The sequence below is a fragment of the Salvelinus alpinus genome, chromosome 27 (genome assembly GCF_045679555.1).
Source record: "Salvelinus alpinus chromosome 27, SLU_Salpinus.1, whole genome shotgun sequence".
Lineage (NCBI taxonomy): Eukaryota > Metazoa > Chordata > Actinopteri > Salmoniformes > Salmonidae > Salvelinus > Salvelinus alpinus.
This window is the reverse complement of record NC_092112.1, coordinates 22578586-22597032: the sequence shown is the minus strand read 5'-3', so window position 1 is coordinate 22597032 and position 18447 is coordinate 22578586. Positions and strand designations below refer to the sequence as shown.

General features: G+C 41.6%; 1 protein-coding gene across 1 annotated transcript; it reads right to left on the bottom strand.

Annotated features, from left to right (window-relative positions):
* Nucleotides 1-3968: 3968 nt before the first annotated feature.
* LOC139556183 (proline-rich nuclear receptor coactivator 2-like) lies at nt 3969-11638 on the bottom strand. Its single transcript, XM_071369788.1, has 2 exons — nt 10792-11638; nt 3969-5580 (listed from the first exon to the last, which is right to left on the bottom strand). The coding sequence occupies exons 1-2, from the start codon at nt 11128-11130 to the stop codon at nt 5101-5103; spliced, it is 819 nt and encodes a 272-aa protein (XP_071225889.1). The 5' UTR covers nt 11131-11638; the 3' UTR covers nt 3969-5100.
* Nucleotides 11639-18447: the final 6809 nt, after the last annotated feature.

Here is an 18447-nt window from a genome sequence, read left to right as displayed (position 1 = left end):
TGGGTGGGCCTATGCCCTCTGAGGCCTATCCATGGCTGCACCTTTTTGTTGTTTTTCTTAAAACAAGATCAGCTTTAAAAACATATTTCTCTATTTCTTTTCTCTTTCATGAGATACAATCAGTTGTTTGTATTATTTATTGTTTTGTTACTGTTTTTTGTTGTTTAAAAAAAATATAGGCTATCTTTATTTTTAAACTGGAAAAATGTCATACGTTTACATCTACATTATACAGTCGGAAGTTTACATACACCTTAGCCAAATACATTTGAACTCAGTTTTTCACAATTCCTGACATTTAATCCTAGTAAAAATGTCCTGTCTTAGGTCAGTTAGGATCACCACTTTATTTTAAGAATGTGAAATGTCAGAATAATAGTAGAGAGAATGATTTATTTCAGCTTTAATTTCTTTCATCACATTCCCAGTGGGTCAGAAGTTTACATACACTCAATTAGTATTTGCTAGCATTGCCTTTAAATTGTTTAACTTGTTTCAGGTAGCCTTCCACAAGCTTCCCACAATAATATGAGTGAATATTGGCCCATTCCTCCTGACAGAGCTGGTGTAACGGAGTCAGGTTTGTAGGCCTCCTTGCTCGCACACGCTTTTTCAGTTCTGCCCACACATTTTCTATAGGATTGAGGTCAGGGATTTGTGATGGCCACTCCAATACCTTGACTTTGTTGTCCTTAAGCCCTTTTGCCACAACTTCGGAAGTATGCATGGGGTCATTGTCCATTTGGAAGACCCATTTGCGACCAAGCTTTAACTTCCTGACTGATGTCTTGAGATGTTGCTTCAATATATCCACAATCTTTCTTCCTCATGATGCCATCTATTTTGTGAATTTCACCAGTCCCTCCTGCAGCAAAGCACCACCACAACATGATGCTGCCACCCCCGTGCTTCACGGTTGGGATGGTGTTCTTCGGCTTGCAAGCGCTCCCCATTTTTCCTCCAAACATAACAATGGTCATTATGGCCAAACAGTTCTATTTTGTTTCATCAGACCAAAGGACATTTCTCCAAAAAGTATGACCTTTGTCCCCATGTGCAGTTGCAAACCGTAGTCCGGCTTTTTTATGGCGGTTTTGGAGCAGTGGCTTCTTCCTTGCTGAGCGGCCTTTCAGGTTATGTCGATATAGGACTCGTTTTACTGTGGATATAGATACATTTGTACCTGTTTCCTCCAGCATCTTCACAAGGTCCTTTGCTGTTGTTCTGGGATTGATTTGCGCTTTTCATACCTTTTCATCTCGAGACAGAACGCATCTCCTTCCTGAGCGGTATGATGGCTGCGTGGTCCCATGGTGTTTATAGTTGCGTACTATTGTTTGTACAGATGAACGCGGTACTTTCAGGCGTTTGGAAATTGCTCCCAAGGATGAACCAGACTTGTGGAAGTCTACTATTTTTTTTCTGAGGTCTTGGCTGATTTCTTTAGATTTTCCCATGATGTCAAGCAAAGAAGCACTGAGTTTGAAGGTAGTCCTTGAAATACATCCACAGGTACACCTCCAATTGACTCAAATTATGTAAATTAACCTATCAGAAGCTTCTAAAGCCATGAGATAATTTTCTGGAATTTGACTGCCTTTAAACAGCTTGTAAACTTAGTGTATGTAAACTTCTGACCCACTGGAATTGTGATACAGTGAATTATAAGTGGAATAATCTGTCTGTAAACAATTGTTGGAAAAATTACTTGTGTCATGCACAAAGTAGTTGCCAAAACTAGTTTGTTAACAAGACATTTGTGGAGTGGTTGAAAAACGGGTTTTAATGACTCAATCCTAAGTGTATGTAAACTTCCGACTTCAACTATATATACACTACAGGTCAAAAGTTTTAGAACACCTACTCATTCAAGGGTTTTTCTTTATTTTTTACTATTTTCTACATTGTAGAATAGTGAAGACATCAAAACTATGAAATAACACATATGGAATCATGTAGTAACAAAGTGTTAAATCAAATATTTAATATTTGAAATTCTTCAAAGTAGCCATGCTTTGCCTTGATGACAGCTTTGCACACTCTTTGCATTCTCTCAACCAGCTTCATGAGGTAATCACCTGGAATGCATTTTAATTAACAGTTGTGCCTTGTTAAAAGTTAATTTGTGGAATGTATTTCCTTCTTAATGCGTTTTAGCCAAGCCGTTGTGTTGTGACAAGGTATACAGTACATTCGATAAGAGCTGGACCCATGGCTACACCCCTGCCTAGCCATGTGAAATCCATAGTGTCATGACGTTGGCCTGTGGGTAAGTTTTATGACCCCCCCCATAAATACCTTTCTCCCTTCTCTCTCTTGACTCTACAGAGGGACTCTTGAATAGCCTTTGTTAAACAAGAGATTCTGGGAATATCAGAAGGTGGGGGAAAATTAACCATATTTTGGGAATCCAACCAGTTGAACATATGCGTTGGTACTTAATGAATATGACGTCAGTTCGGTCATCATCTGAGACATTCTCATCAATGATAGGATGACATAAACGGTACAGTGGAAAGTCTACACATTATAGTTATCAGATTCACATGGAATTGTTGTGCAATTCAAATGTTTAAATATAAAATTATTGGTGAAAAGATTAAATGTAATTTTAGCTTCCAAATGAGAGATTTGGGTTTTCATAAGGTTAGGGCTCTGCTCAATCAGTGGCCCGCCCCTGTGAAGAGACATGGGTTATAAAAGTATGAAAACACACCCTTCTCCCTCCACTATATAAGCCCTTGACGAAAATGTAACCTTCTGTTCCGGGTACATTAGGATAATGATCCGATGTCAGAAGGGTTCAGATAATAACTACAGAACGAAGCCAACCTCAAGAGTGAGCTTTGGTTGCGAATGGTATGAACTTTGAACTCTTATTCGCTACAGAAGTGATACCTCCTAGCCGTTGAGTTAGCAACAGCAGCTGCAAACGTGGGCTAGGAAAGAACAGACAGAGTATCCCGTCTACCACACAACGACGTTACTACAACGTATCCAATTTACCACCAGAGACATTCTTCCGAGGACAGGAAGATCTCTGTTGGCCAACACGACCAGCATCTACGACCAACCTATTGAAGCGCAGCTCAGAGTAAATATTCATTGCATTTTCCTTTTCCAAATGGCCGGTAATTTAGAATGCATAAGATCCTGTATTTACGATAGAGACATCGCTTCTCCCTTTGTTCTTCAGTCTTCCCGCTCTTTCACTCAAACCCAACCCCCCTTTTCTTTGTGTAACCAGCGGTCATATCTGCTCTGTCCGCTAGGGATGTTTTCCTTTATGACATAATTTGTAATCAAGGTATGATTGTTTCTGTTTGATGAATTAGGTATTTAGTAAATAAATAATTAAACCCAAATTTGTATTGCTGATTCAACTTGTTAGCCAGGGTTCGTGAAGATAACCAAAAATTTACAACTTTCAGATGACTGAAATAAGGTGACGATTAGTATTGACTGCTATTGATGTAAAATATTACTAGGTCTTTAAGAGTGTATTCGGAAGATAACTGCTCTATAAATGTTATTTAATGGTGCCCCGACTTTCTAGTTAATTACATTTACATGATTAGCTCAATCAGGTAATATTAATAACAGAAAGGATTTTATAGAATAGCATGTCATATCACTTAATCCGGCGTAGACAAAGACACGACAATAGATTAGGGCCCAATTAATTTTTAAATTGACTGATTTCCTTATATGAACTATAACTCAAGAAATTATTGGGTTTATATTTTTGTTCAGTATAGTGTTACAGGTTCATTTCACTGTTGTGTAAGTTATTTATCCGCACCCACTACAATCAATGCTGAAACATGAGTACTAGTTCCCTGATGTTGTATAATGTTATTCGATTACTAAACCAATAAACTTGTGGGGAGACTGACAGGCATTGTGAAGTCTGTGACACCTTAGCATTTTCAACTTGTGAAGGCGAATGGTAACAGAGAGAAAACATATAAGGGGTAGCCAATATTTTAATGTCAATTTAGATATGAAATGCATCATAAAATTAAAAAAATTCTAATTGCAAAGTGAGAGTATTGCTTTAAGATGTATACAAATTTAGTCACTGGACTTAACTTTTTGAACATTTGCAAAAAACAAAATTCAATCTTTGGTACAGTAATACAATTTCATTTTTGTGTGACACTGAGTGAAAGAACAAGAACTAGCAGCTGCCTAGCTCTAGAGGGAAGGGGTCAAATGTGTGTTACATAATAATAAAGACCATGTCGTTCATCTTTCTTCCGGTAAACATTCTCAGCGCTTTAGATGGAACAACACTGGTGATCAGGGGGCCAATGAAAGGAAAAACAAAAAACAAATGTGTCAGTGCTATAGAGATTCAAAACAAAGGGCACTCAGTCAGTGCTCGTGCTGAATTTGTCTGTTTCCTGCAGCGGCAGTTGTCCTCGTCATCAGAGGGGGAATTTTTGATTTTGAGACTCACATTTGTCACTCCATCTTCTTGATGTCGTTCACCCAGCTGGCTCCCTCTGTCATTGAGCCTGGGGACGAGGTTAACGTCTTCAAGACCGTCCTTCGAGAGTTCCCTGAAGATTGTGGGTCCTCCCTGCAGTGCATTCAAGGCAATAGCAGTCACAACTGGTGGGCTGAAGTTCACAGAACCCCAAACCTTCACACAACTCTATGCTTGCTTGCCACTATGGTGACTCGTGTTGGTTCAGTCAGTCTTGTGCAAATTTGTAAGATAATCTTTCTTACGTTTAATGCGTCCCAATGGGCACTGCAGCCCATTATTGGAACAGTAAGTGCACCAGCTCAAGGTGAACATCTTTTTTAGGCATCAGTAACAAAACTATACTTTCTGTTAAAATAACATGAAAAATATACACTTATATTACATGTTTACAGTATATACATTTACACAAGTTCATAAAAAATCCCCCCAAAAACAAGGCCGCTTGCTCAAAACATGTGAAATTGTATTACAGATCAAAAACTCATTACTTTCTGTTGCTGTTAAGTTATAGTTCCAGTTCTTTCAGAGTCCAAATTCTTCAGTGCCAAATTTGTCATTGATCAGGTATAGACAGATCTTTTTGATAAGATTTCCATCCATTGAGATCATGGTTTATCTTGAACCTTCAGCAGAGACTTCAAATGAAACGTAATTTGCTCTCGGCTGTGGTCGGAATGTTGGGGGGCAGTCTCGCCGACCCAATGACTCGGTGGTTTGGGCAGGACACTTGGAGACGGGGGCTCGCTGAATTTAGCTCCAGCATAGATCTTCTCTCCGTCTTTCAGCTCATCCTCAGGCACAAGCTCAGCTGGGGATACAGTCACAATCTTGACATTGTCAACTGAGTTGAAGGGATTCTTCTCCTCTCTACGGAGGAGCTGGAAGGGAGCAGAATTGGGCTTCGTGTGGCAGCTGTTGTCATATTTCTGTACTGAGGGAGCATTGCAAGGTGCATTAACGTGCCTGCTCCTTTGGCTCCGGGTGTTGAGATTTTGGGCAGCTTGATCGAGTCTATCGAGGTTGTGGACAGACTGGTCACCTGGTGTTGTGGCCCTCTCCACTCTCCCATTTTTTGACTTCAGCAGCTGGGAGGAAAGAGAAACAAACGTTACAGTTTGACAAGGTCTGAACCATTCTAAATGGTACGCAAATAGTTTCTACTCTGAACACTTGAGCAAACATTAAAAAAATAATTTCCAGTTCCACCTCATTTGTTTTTGTTTTGGTGTCAATGCAATATATAAACATCTCAGGAACTGGCACATCGCCGGCATTGTTGAAATCCTTCATAACATTTCGTAAGATGGCGTCGGAGGAGAAGGCAGACGTTTTACGTGCCCCCAGCCGATATTGTTTTTTTGTTTGTTTATTTGCATTGTTTGTAACTTATTTGTTGTACATAATGTTGCTGCTACCATCTCTTATGACCGAAAACAACTTCTAGACATCAGGACTGCGATTACTCACCACGGACTAGCAGAACCCTTTTTTTTCTTTCATGACTCTGATGAGCCCGACGCGAAGGATATACCACTTCCTCGGGAACAGGCCCCGATCACTGTGATCTGCGTGAAGAGGAGGCGGAGAAAGAGAGGCCGAAGGTAGGGCTGCCTTCTGAGAATTCGTAGGCAATCGAATAAACCCCCACTTCCCTCCATTCTGCTAGCAAACGTGCAATCTTTGAAGAATAAAATCGACAAGATCCGCGGAAGATTAGACTACCAACGGGACATTAAAAACTGTAACATCTCATGCTTCACGGAGTCGTGACTGAACGACAACAATATCAACATACAGCTGGCTTGTTATACGATGTACCGGCAGGATAGAACAGCGGCGTCTGGTAAGACAAGGGGCGGTGGTCTATGTATTTTTGTAAACAGCTGGTGCATGATATCTAAGTAAGTCTCAAGCTATTGCTCGCCTGTGGTAGAGTATCTCATGATAAGCTTTAGACCACACTACCTACCGAAATAATTTTCATCTGTATTCTTTCTAGCTGTTTACATACCACCACTGTCAGAGGCTGTGGCTGTCAGAGGCAGCCATAAGCAAACAAGAAAACACTCAAACAGAGACGGTGCTCCTAGTAGCCGGGGACTTTAATGCAGGGAAACTTAAATCCGTTTCACCAAATTTCTATCAGCATGTTAAACGTGCAACCAGAGGAAAAATAACTCTGAACCATCTATACTCGACACACAGAGATGCATACAAAGCTCTCCCTCCATTCGGCAAATCTGACCATAATTCTATCCTCCTGATTCCTGCTTACAAGCATATATTAAAGCAGGATGCACCAGTGACTAGATCAATAAAAAAGCAGTCAGAGGAAGCGGATGCTAAGCTACAGGACTGTTTTGCTAGCACAGACTGGAATATGCTCCGCGATTCATCTGATGGCATTGAGGAGTACACCACATCAGTCATTGGCTTGATCAATAAATGCATCGATGATGTCGTCCCCACAGTGACCACACGTACATACTAGAGGTCGACCGATTAATTAGGACCGATTTCAAGTTTTCATAACAATCGGAAATCGGTATTTTTGGGCGGCGATTTTTTAAAATATATATTTTTTAATACCTTTATTTAACTAGGCAAGTCAGTTAAGAACACATTCTTATTTTCAAGGACGGCCTAGGAACGGTGGGTTAACTGCCTCGTTCAGGGGCAGAACGACAGATTTTCACCTTGTCAGCTCGGGGGATCCAATCTTGCAACCTTACAGTTAACTAGTCCAACGCAATAACAACCTGCCTCTCTCTCGTTGCACTCCACAAGGAGACTGCCTGTTACGCAAATGCAGTAAGCCAAGGTAAGTTGCTAGCTAGCATTAAACTTATCTTATAAAAAACAATCAATCATAATCACTAGTTAACTACACATGGTTGATGATATTACTAGATATTATCTAGCGTGTCCTGCGTTGCATATAATCTGACTGAGCATACAAGCATCTAAGTATCTGACTGAGCGGTAGTAGGCAGAAGCAGGCACGTAAACATTTATTCAAACAGCACTTTCGTGCGTTTTGCCAGCAGCTCTTCGTTGTACGTCAAGCATTGCGCTGTTTATGACTTCAAGCCTATCAACTCCCGAGATGAGGCTGGTGTAACCGAAGTGAAATGGCTAGCTAGTTAGCGCGCGCTAATAGCGTTTCAAACGTCACTCGCTCTGAGCCTTCTAGTAGTTGTTCCCCTTGCTCTGCATGGGTAACGCTGCTTCGATGGTGGCTGTTGTCGTTGTGTTGCTGGTTCGAGCCCAGGGAGGAGCGAGGAGAGGGACGGAAGCTATACTGTTACACTGGCAATACTAAAGTGCCTATAAGAACATCTAATAGTCAAAGGTTAATGAAATACAAATGGTATAGAGGGAAATAGTCCTATAATTCCTATAATAACTACAACCTAAAACTTCTTACCTGGGAATATTGAAGACTCATGTTAAAAGGAACCACCAGCTTTCATATGTTCTCATGTTCTGAGCAAGGAACTTAAACGTTAGCTTTCTTACATGGCACATATTGCACTTTCACTTTCTTCTCCAACACTTTGTTTTTGCATTATTTAAACCAAATTGAACATGTTTCATTATTTACTTGAGGCTAAATTGATTTTATTGATGTATTATATTAAGTTAAAATAAGTGTTAATTCAGTATTGTTGTAATTGTCATTATTACAAATAATATATATCTTTTTTTTAAATCGGCCGATTAATCGGTATTGGCTTTTTTGGTCCTCCAATAATCGGTATCGATATCGGCGTTGAAAAATCATAATCGGTCGACCTCTAGTACATACCCCACCCAGAAACCATGGATTACAGGCAGCATCCGCACTGAGCTAAAGGGTAGAGCTGCCGCTTTCAAGGAGCGGGACTCTAACCCGGAAGCTTATAAGAAACCCTGCTATGCCCTCAGACCGACGAACCATCAAACAGGCAAAACATCAATACAGGACTAAGAGCGAATCGTACTACACCAGCTCCGACACTCGTCGGATGTGGCAGGGCTTGCAAACCATTACAGACTACAAGGGGAAGCACAGCCGAGAGCTGCCCAGTGACGAGCCTACCAGACGAGCTAAACTACTTCTATGCTCGCTTCGAAGCAAATAACACTGAAACATGCATGAGAGCACCAGCTGTTCCGGACAACTGTGTGATCACGCTCTCCGCAGCCGATGTGAGTAAGACCTTTAGACAGCTCAACATTCACAAGGCAGCAGGGCCAGACAGATTACCAGGACGTGTACTGCGAGCATGCACTGACCAACTGGCAAATGTCTTCACTGACATTTTCAACCTGTCCCTGTCCGAGTCTGTAAAACCAACATGTTTTAAGCAGTCCCTGTGCCCAAGAACACTAAGGTAACCTGCCTAAATGACTACCGACCCGTAGCACTCACGTCTATAGACATGAAGTGCTTTCCAACACCATTATCCCAGAAACCCTAGACCCACTCCAATTTGCATACCACCCCAACAGAGCCACAGATGATGCAATCTCTATTGCACTCCACACTACCCTTTCCCACCTGGACAAAAGGAACACCTATGTGAGAATGCTATTCATTGACTACAGCTCAGCGTTCAACACCATATTGCCCTCAAAGCTCATCAATAAGCTAAGGACCCTGGGAATAAACACCTCCCTCTGCAACTGGATCCTGGACTTCCTGACAGGCCACCCCCAGGTGGTAAGGGTAGGTACTACCAACACATCCGCCAGCTTCAAGTTCCTTGGTGTCCACATCACCAACAAACTAACATGGTCCAAGCACACCAAGACAGGCGTGAAGAGGGCACAACTAAACCCATTCCCCCTCAGGAGACTGAAAAGATTTGGCATGGGTAATCAGATCCTCAAAAGGTTCTACAGCTACACCATCGAGAGCATCCTGACTGGTTGCATCACTGCCTGGTATGGCAACTGCTCAACCTCCAACCGTAAGGCACTACAGAGGGTAGGGCGAACGGCCCAGTACATCACTGGGGCCAAGCTTCCTGCCATCCAGGACCTCTATACCAGGCAGTGTCAGAAGAAGGCCCCAAAAATTGTCTAAGACTCCAGCCACCCTAGACGGTGCTCTCTGCTACCGCACGGCAACAGTACCGGAGCGCCAAGTCTAGGTCCAAGAGGCTTCTAAACAGCTCCTACCCCCAAGCCATAAGACTCCTGAACATCTAGTCAAATGATGACCCAGATCCCCCCCCAACCAACCCCTCGACACCACTATCTATGCATAGTCACTTTAATAACTCTACCTACATGTACAAACTACCTCAACTAACCGGTGCCCCTGCACATTGACTCTGTATCAGTATCCCCCTGTATATAGTCTCGCTATTGTTATTTTACTGCTGCTCTTTAATTACTTGTTACTTTTCTCTTATCCTATTTTTTTTTTTTTACTGAATTGTTGGTTAGGGGCTCGTAAGTAAGCATTTCACTGTACGGTCTACACCTGTTGTATTCGGCGCATGTGACTAATACGTTTGATTTGATAACAAGTAACCTAAATACCTGTAGCACATCTACTCAGGTCAACCTTTAATAAACATTGATTGTACAATGTGTACCAAATTCCTTTGTCATTGGGCTGCATTCAGTATGAAAAAAATTGTGCGTAACGTTCAATTAAACCGAAACAATGCTGTTCTGAACAACAACTTGAAAAACAGGGAGGGGTTTTGAACACTGTCAACATGGCCACTTCCGTTTAAATATGTTACTCATTGCTTAAAGCCACACCCACCAAAGATACCTTAGTCTGTTCAAGAAAGTTCAGTTCGATTAAACGTTTGCTATGTTACGGATTGCACTGAACAACAAGTTCCCCCAAAACGTTCAACATTCTTTGAGGTATGTTTGATCCGTTTGGTGGGTGTGGCTTGAAGCAATGAGTGACGTATTTAAAGGGAAGCAGCCGTGCTGACAGCCTTCTCCAACCCCGTTTTTTAATTTTTTTTTTTTTAACTGTTCATTCACCCAGTGCATAGTTTCCCAAACTCGTTTTGGTTTGTGCCCTAGTGCTACACAGCGGATTCAAGTTTGGGAAACTCTGACCTAGTGAGCGCACCATTTTACAATGGGGTCGCGGACTTAACATCAATTTGTAAATTCAGATGTTTTTGCACTCAACATAAAGGGGAAAAATGACTCCACGTTCCATAATGCGTGTGTTGTTTACAAGGATAAAAGCAACATAATGTTTTACTAACAATTGACAAAGAAATAACCACATGTACAAAATCCATCTACTAAACTAAATTAACTGAATAATATACCTCTTTCTTTGTCCCCTGCTTTAGATGGTGACAGGTCAGCACAGTCGCCTGGGTCCGGTGGGTTGGGAGTTCGGCACTTGGGGCTTTACAAGCTGCGACATTGTTGTTGATGTCTGCTAGGCGCGTGGGGTTGTTTCTCGGCGTTTTTTGGCGCGGTTGTTGGTGTGTCCGCTGCAACCCTGACGTTGTTGAACGCAATTTTCTCCCACCTTTCTTCAACAGTGCTTGCCTTGTTTTGCCTAGGCTTGCCCCGACGTGATAGGAAGTCAAAATGGATGGCTTATTGTTTTCAACGTTGTCCAGATTTGGTTCAATATTTATTAGTGATTCGCCCAACATGACTTCAAAGTGGAGAGGGTAGGACACATCAACGATACTAGCTATTTTTATTATTTCTAAAGTGGTAAGTAGGCTAACTTTAACCAGCTAGCCAACGACGTTAGTTGCACCTCACTACTACAACAACAACAATCAACAGCTAACGACGACGTTATTTAGTACGTAGATGGTGGAACTGAAGTCGGTCCGAAAACCTCGACGTAGTGGGTTTTTGATAAATTGAATAAGAGTACACCGATGTTGATAACGTAATCTTGTAACTCGAAGCACGGTCTTCGAGATGGCGTAGAAGCTATGGAAATGGCGCGGGACAACTTCCTGATTGTATTTGAGGGGAAGCTGAAACACACGCCCACTTATTTCAAAACAAAGGATAGGAGAGCAACACGGTTTTAACGCCGTACATTACGTTAATTGCTACTAGTAGCTAATAGAATAACAAAATGCCATTACATTTGGTTTGTAAGTCAACGCGAAAGCGTGCTCCGCGAAGAGGTAGCAGCAGTGAATAAATAAATCATTGGTTTCGAAAGCAGGAAATTGCAAATCTCCCATGTTCGAAATTACGTCATGTATGGTGTCATTCTCATGACTGGTACTTTCCACAGGGAGAGGCTATTGCCGCGTTCAAAACAACTGGGAACTCTGAAAAATACAAGGTCAATTCAGTGGACGTCAGTGATCTTCAGGTCGGAAAGACGGAGCTCTAGAAAGAGGACCGAGTTGGAAATCCGAGTTGGATGACTGTTCAAATCGATCCTGTCGGAGCTCGTTTTTTTCCTAGTTCCAAATTGTTTTGAACGCACTGAAGTCCGAAGTCGAGAGTTCCCCATGCCGCGTTCAAAACAACTGGGAACTCGGAAATCTCCGACTTCAAAGGCTTTTAGACACCACAAGCTCCCAGCTACTATCTAATCAACACAACATTGACATTTTCCCACCCCAGGTTAAAAAGCCTAACCTAACACAATATGGGGCTGCAGGTAGACTAGTGGTTAGACTCTAACCACTAGTCTACCTGCAGCCCCATATTACTAGTCTACCTGCAGCCCCAGAGCATTGAACTAGTAACCAAAAGGTTGCAAGATCGAATCCCCGAGCTGACCAGGTAAAAATCTGTCGTTTTACCCCTGAACAAGGCAGTTAACCCACTGTTCCTAGGCCGTCATTGAAAATAATAATTTGTTCTTAGCTGACTTGCCTAGTTAAAGAAAGGTGAAAAAATCTGGCTATTAATTTCCAGCAATATTGCCCATGTCTGTCTTTGTGGTCTATCACTCCGTACCTAGTCAGTTGATGTGATAACCATCTCAGCTGGCAGAAGTATATAATTTGGATCTATTATTTGCAAACTTTGCCATGAAATGAGCAGCAGCAGTACAGAATAATTGCTAGTCCTGCACATTGGACAGCACATTCCTCATTAAAGGGGTATTACACAGAAACAATTCTAATTTGTTAGCTTTCTTCCAGACAAAACAAATTGTATTCTGATGTGATTTAAGCATAAACATGGACTCCGAACATCTCATTTTGTTTTTTTCTATGAAAAAACATATATTCTAAAACCAGGAACAGTACAAATCTGAAAACATAATTTGGGAAAATATAAAACTTAATTTGGGGAAAAAATAACAGATTTCATAGGGCCCCCGTTATAGTTGTTTATTAACCATTATTTTACCAGATATATTGACAGAAAACATAGTGAACTCCTTTCTCTTGTACAATAAGGACCCGGGAAGAGTTGCAGGGGAAAGAAGAGAAGAATGTGCCTATTTGAAAGCTAGAAAAAAGTGAGTAGCTCACGACATGTTTCATAAGTAGCTCTCATGCTAGAAAAGGTTGGATACCTCTGGGCTACACTATGTAGCTACTTCCATCTCCTTAATGCGTCAAGCGGGAGTGAAGGACACTAGTGTGCCCGGTGTTATTGTGTTGCCTGCTTGCAGCGCAAACTCTCCCCATTGAGCAGTGTTTTTCTGCAGGCCTATCACGGTGACATCCAAATTGTTACTACCAATATTACAAGTTATTTATCTGTATTCTGTATAGGCTGCTATCCTACTCGAAATAAAATGAATTGGGATGGAACAAATTGGAGATGATGTCCAAATACAGATGGTGACCAATACTACAAGTTATTTCTCCCTCGCCCATAGAAATAAACCTCACTTTATTTTACAAGTTTTAACTAGCGCATTTTCTTGCCAGCATAAACTTGCTGGGAGGGCTCATCAGGACGACTGACTGAACCAAATACATTCGTCTCCACACTTGACTCTCAGCTGCTCAACCAACATAATCGATTTGGGCACCAGGCGTGTCCGTATAGCCCAGGGATCATCAACTAGATGTAAGCGAGGTTTGAAATGATTGTTTTAGTCAATTATTATATATGTTTGGACTTCTTGCGGTCAATTTGTAGTCTACAAATGATTTGTAATTATGTAATTATGTTCTACATCTAGTAGTAATTACAAATAATTAGTAGACTGCACATTGACCGCAAGAACTCAAAACATATATAATACTCTGTCACTGTTTTGTTGACCCATCCTCAGTTTTCACATATCACAACCATTAAACTCTGTAACTGTTTAAAAATCCCCATTGCCCTCATGGTGAAATCCCTGGTTTTCTTCCTCTCCGGCAACTGAGTTAGGAAGGATGCCTGTATCTTTGTAGTGACTGGGTGTATTGATACACCATCCAAAGCCTAATTAATAACTTCACCATGCTCAAAGGGATATTCAGCGTCTGCTTTTTTGTATTTTTATACATCTACCAATCGGTGCCCTTCTTTGTGTTGGCATTGAAAAACCTCCCTGGTCTTTGTGGTTGAATCTGTGCTTGAAATTCACTACTCGATTGAGGGACCTTACAGATACTTGTATGTGTGGGGTACAGAGATGAGGGAGTCATTAAAAAAACATGTTAACCACTATTATTATTGGGAACCCTGATATAGCCTCTCCCTTTCCAACATTTCATGTACAAGCTTTCGAGTATGGTGGCCAGAGGGGATCTATTTATCTGTCTGTCTTTCTTTCTGGCTCTGTCTGTATAACACAGCAATATAATGATGTTCATTACACAGGGAGATGTTTTCCTCATGTGTTGGTACTCTGAGCCAGGCAGCGAGCACAGTTTTAATATTCAGATCACACAGAGGGAGGTCATTCAAGCTGTTGCTGAGCTCTTGTACGTGATCTGCTTGCCTGGTTGGAGCCGCTGCATCAAATCGGCTAGGCAACAGCTGCAGTCTGTGTTGCTAGGGCAAAGTCTCATCACATGAACAGACCCTCTAGCATGTGATTGGTCCTCCTGATCAACATTTTCTCTACTTCATTTTTATTTTCACACACACAAACAGACTACGTCATACAGTTGAAGTCGGAAGTTTACATACACCTTAGCCAAATACATTTAAACTCAGTTTTTCACAATTCCTGACATTTAATACAAGTAAAAATTCCCTGTCTTAGGTCAGTTAGGATCACCACTTTATTTTAAGAATGTGAAATGTCAGAATAATAGTAGAGAATGATTTATTTCAGCTTTTATTTCTTTTATCACATTCCCAGTGGGTCAGAAGTTTACATACAATCAATTAGTATTTGGTAGCATTGCCTTTAAATTGTTTAACTTGGGTCAAATGTTTTTGGTAGCCTTCCACAAGCTTTCCACAATTAGTTGTGTGCATTTTGTCCCATTACTCCTGACAGAGCTGGTGTAACTGAGTCAGGTTTGTAGATCTCCTTGCTCGCACACACTTTTTCAGTTATGCCCACACATTTTCTATGGGATTGAGGTCAGGGCTTTGTGATGGCCACTCCAATACCTTGACTTTGTTGTCCTTAAGCCATTTTGCCACAACTTTGGAAGTATGCTTGAGGTCTATGTCCATTTGGAAGACCCATTTGCGACCAAGCTTTAACTTCCTGACTGATGTCTTGAGATGTTGTTTCAATATACCCACTTAAATTTCCTCCCTCATAATGCCATCTATTTTGTGAAGTGCAACAGTCCCTCCTGCAGCAAAGCACCCCCACAACATGATGCTGCCACCCCCGTGCTTCACGGTTGGGATGGTGTTCTTTGGCTTGAAAGCCTCCCACTTTTTCCTCCAAACATAACGATGGTCATTATGGCCAAACAGTTCTATTTTTGTTTCATCAGACCAGAGGACATTTCTACAAAAAGTACAATCTTTGTCCCCATATGCAATTGCAAACCGTAGTCTGACTTTTTTAATGGCGGTTTTGGAGCAGTGGCTTCTTCCTTGCTGAGCGGCCTTTCAGGTAATGTCAATATGGAACTCATTTTACTTTGAATATAGATACTTTTGTTCTTGTTTTCTCCAGCATCTTCACAAGGTCCTTTGCTGTTGTTCTGGGATTGATTTGCACTTTTCACACCAAAGTACGTTCATCTCTAGGAGACAGAACGCGTCTCATTCCTGACTACTGCGTGGTCCCATGGTGTTTATACTTGCGTACTATTGTTTGTGCAGATGAAGGGGGTCTTGGCTGATTTCTTTTGATTTTCCCATGATGTCAAGCAAAGAGGCACTAAGTTTGAAGGTAGTCCTTGAAATACATCCACAGGTACACCTCCAATTGACTCAAATTATGTCAATTAGTCTATCAGAAGCTTCTAAAGCCATGACATAATTTTCTGTAATTTTCCAAGCTGTTTAAAGGCAGTTAATTTAGTGTATGTTAACTTCTGAACCACTGGAATTGTGATACAGTGAATTATAAGTGAAATAATCTGCCTGTAAACAATTGTTGGGAAAATGACTTGTGTCATGCACAAAGTAGATGTCCTACCCGACTTGCCAAAATGAGTTTGTTAACAAGAAATTTGTGGAGTGGTTGAAAAACTAGTTTTAATGACTCCAACCTAAGTGTATGTAAACTTCCGACTTCAACTGTATATCTAAGATTTGGATGCGGTGTAATGTATTTGATCTCATACACATTTTATAAACCTTTTTCCTCATTGTCCTAAAGAGAATATCTCATGTGCATATTTGTCCTCTGACTATACGTCTAACAACGATTGATAGTCTTTCCTGGTTGAGGGTTGAAGATTGACTACTTCTCTTTTAGTCTTTTTTATAAACATTTGGCTGCATTTACTCAGGCAGCCCAATTCTGATATTTCTTCCAATAATTAGTCTTTTGACCAATCCCATCAGATCTTCTCACGTCATATTTTTTTCTGAGCTGATCTGATTGCTCAAAAGACAAAAACTATCAGAATTGGGCTGCCTGTGTAAACGCAGGCCTTGGGTTTCTTACCGGGACCCAAACTGAAAACGTCGCTCAGTAATGTATCGAGCAATGTCATCGAGGACTGCTCTGCCAACAGAGGCTACTCAGGCAAAAAGCAAGTTTAGCTTTAATTTAAAAAACGGATTAAAAAAAACATTGTATCACAGTGCCTAACCTCTTTCTAAAGATTTAATTTAACTGTACTGTATAGAAGTATATTAATATGTATATAGTGTGTAAATAGTATTTTTGTTGTATTTTGGTGTCTTGACAATATATCATTCTTGTTTTAATTTGTCATATTATCTTATGTTGTTCTTGTTTGCAACACTTCTGTACTCTGTTCTGTATTTTATGTTTTATGTGGGCCCCAGGAAGAGTAGCTGCTTCATGTGGACATTTAAAAGAGATCTTAAAACACACCTTTTTAGATAATTTCCTTAGGGTGCTTTTTTAGTCTCTCTGTTATCATTGTTATTATTTTGTTTTTTATCCCCGTATGTTGATATTTTTCCCACTAATTGGTCTTTTGACCAATCACATCAGATCTTTTCACATCAGCTCTTTTTCAGGGCTGATCTGATTAGTCAAAAGACCAATTGGTGAGAAAAAGATCAGAATTGTGCTGCCTGTGTAAATACAGCCATAGAAAACTGAATGTAGGAGGAGGCATGTAAAGAACGCACCTAAAACAGGGAAAGTTGTTGGAAAGGAGTGGATTGACATTGCTGCAGCCACAGGGTGAAAAGAACGAGCAATCAGGTGGGCAGGCAATTAAGAGACACATTTCAACCTATAAAACATATCTGTTGTCTATTAGAAACAAGATGTTATGACAGACAGAGCATCCCCCCATGTTAATGTCTTGTCTCAGGTATCTGCAAGCAAAATGTGATGAGTAACCTGTCTGATCAACGAAGACGGTGAGAAAGCCTATAGGGAGTAGGTCAGTGACCTGGCAGTGTGGTGACAACAACCTCTCCCTCAACTTCAGCAAGAGAAAGGAGCTGATCGTGGACTACAGGAAACGGAGGACCAAGCACGCCCCCATCCACATTGACGGGGCTATTATCATGATCCACACACACCAACACAGTCGTGAAGGCACGACAACGCCTCCTCCCCATCAGGAGGCTGAAAAGATTTGTCATGGGCCCTCAGATTGTTAAAAGGTTCTACAGCTGCACCATTGAGAGCATCATGACCTGCTGCATCACCACTTGGTATGGCAGCTGCTTGTCATGCAACCACAAGACGCAACAGAGTGTAGTGCGTAAAGCAGAGGACATCACTGTGTCCGAGCTCCCTGCCTCCCAAGTCATAGACTGTTCTCTCTGCTACCGCACCGCAAGAGGTAACGATGGCCCAGGTCTGGAACCAACAGGACCCTGAACAGCTTCTACCCCTAAGCCATAAGACTGCTAAATAGTTAGTCTGGGTAGCTATTTGGTTAACTATTTAACTATCTGCATTTACCCTTTTTGCACTAACTCTTTTGATTCATCAGATACGCTGCTGCTACTGTTTATTATCTATCCTGTTGCCTAGTCACTTTATCTATATGTAACCGATGTGAAATGGCTAGCTAGGTAGCAGTGGTGCGCGCTAGCAGCCTTTCAGTCGGTGACGTCACTTGCTCTGAGACTTGAAGTAGTGGTTCCCCTTGCTCTGCAAGGGCCGCGGCCTTTGTGGAGCGATGGGTAACGATGCTTCGTGGGCGACCGTTGTTGATGTGTGCAGAGGGTCCCTGGTTCGCGTCGGGGCGAGGGGAAGCCATAAAGTTATACTGTTACATTGATGCTGTTGACCTGGATCACTGGTTGCTGCGGAAAGGGGGGTGAATGTAACCGATGTGAAATGGCTAGCTAGGTAGTGGTGGTGCGCGCTAGCAGCCTTTCAGTCGGTGACGTCACTTGCTCTGAGACTTGAAGTAGTGGTTCCCCTTGCTCTGCAAGGGCCCTGGCTTTTGTGGAGCGATGGGTAACGACGCTTCGTGGGTGTCAGTTGTTGATGTGTGCAGAGGGTCCCTGGTTCG

What these genes read in the sequence shown, in the direction of transcription:
- LOC139556183 (XM_071369788.1), bottom strand. Translation starts at nt 11,130, where the DNA reads ATGTTGGGCGAATCACTAATAAATATTGAACCAAATCTGGACAACGTT. An exon ending in AGCAGGGGACAAAGAAAGAG is followed by an intron (nt 5,581 to 10,791) that starts GTATATTATTCA and finishes CTTTCCTCCCAG; the next exon opens with CTGCTGAAGTCAAAAAATGG.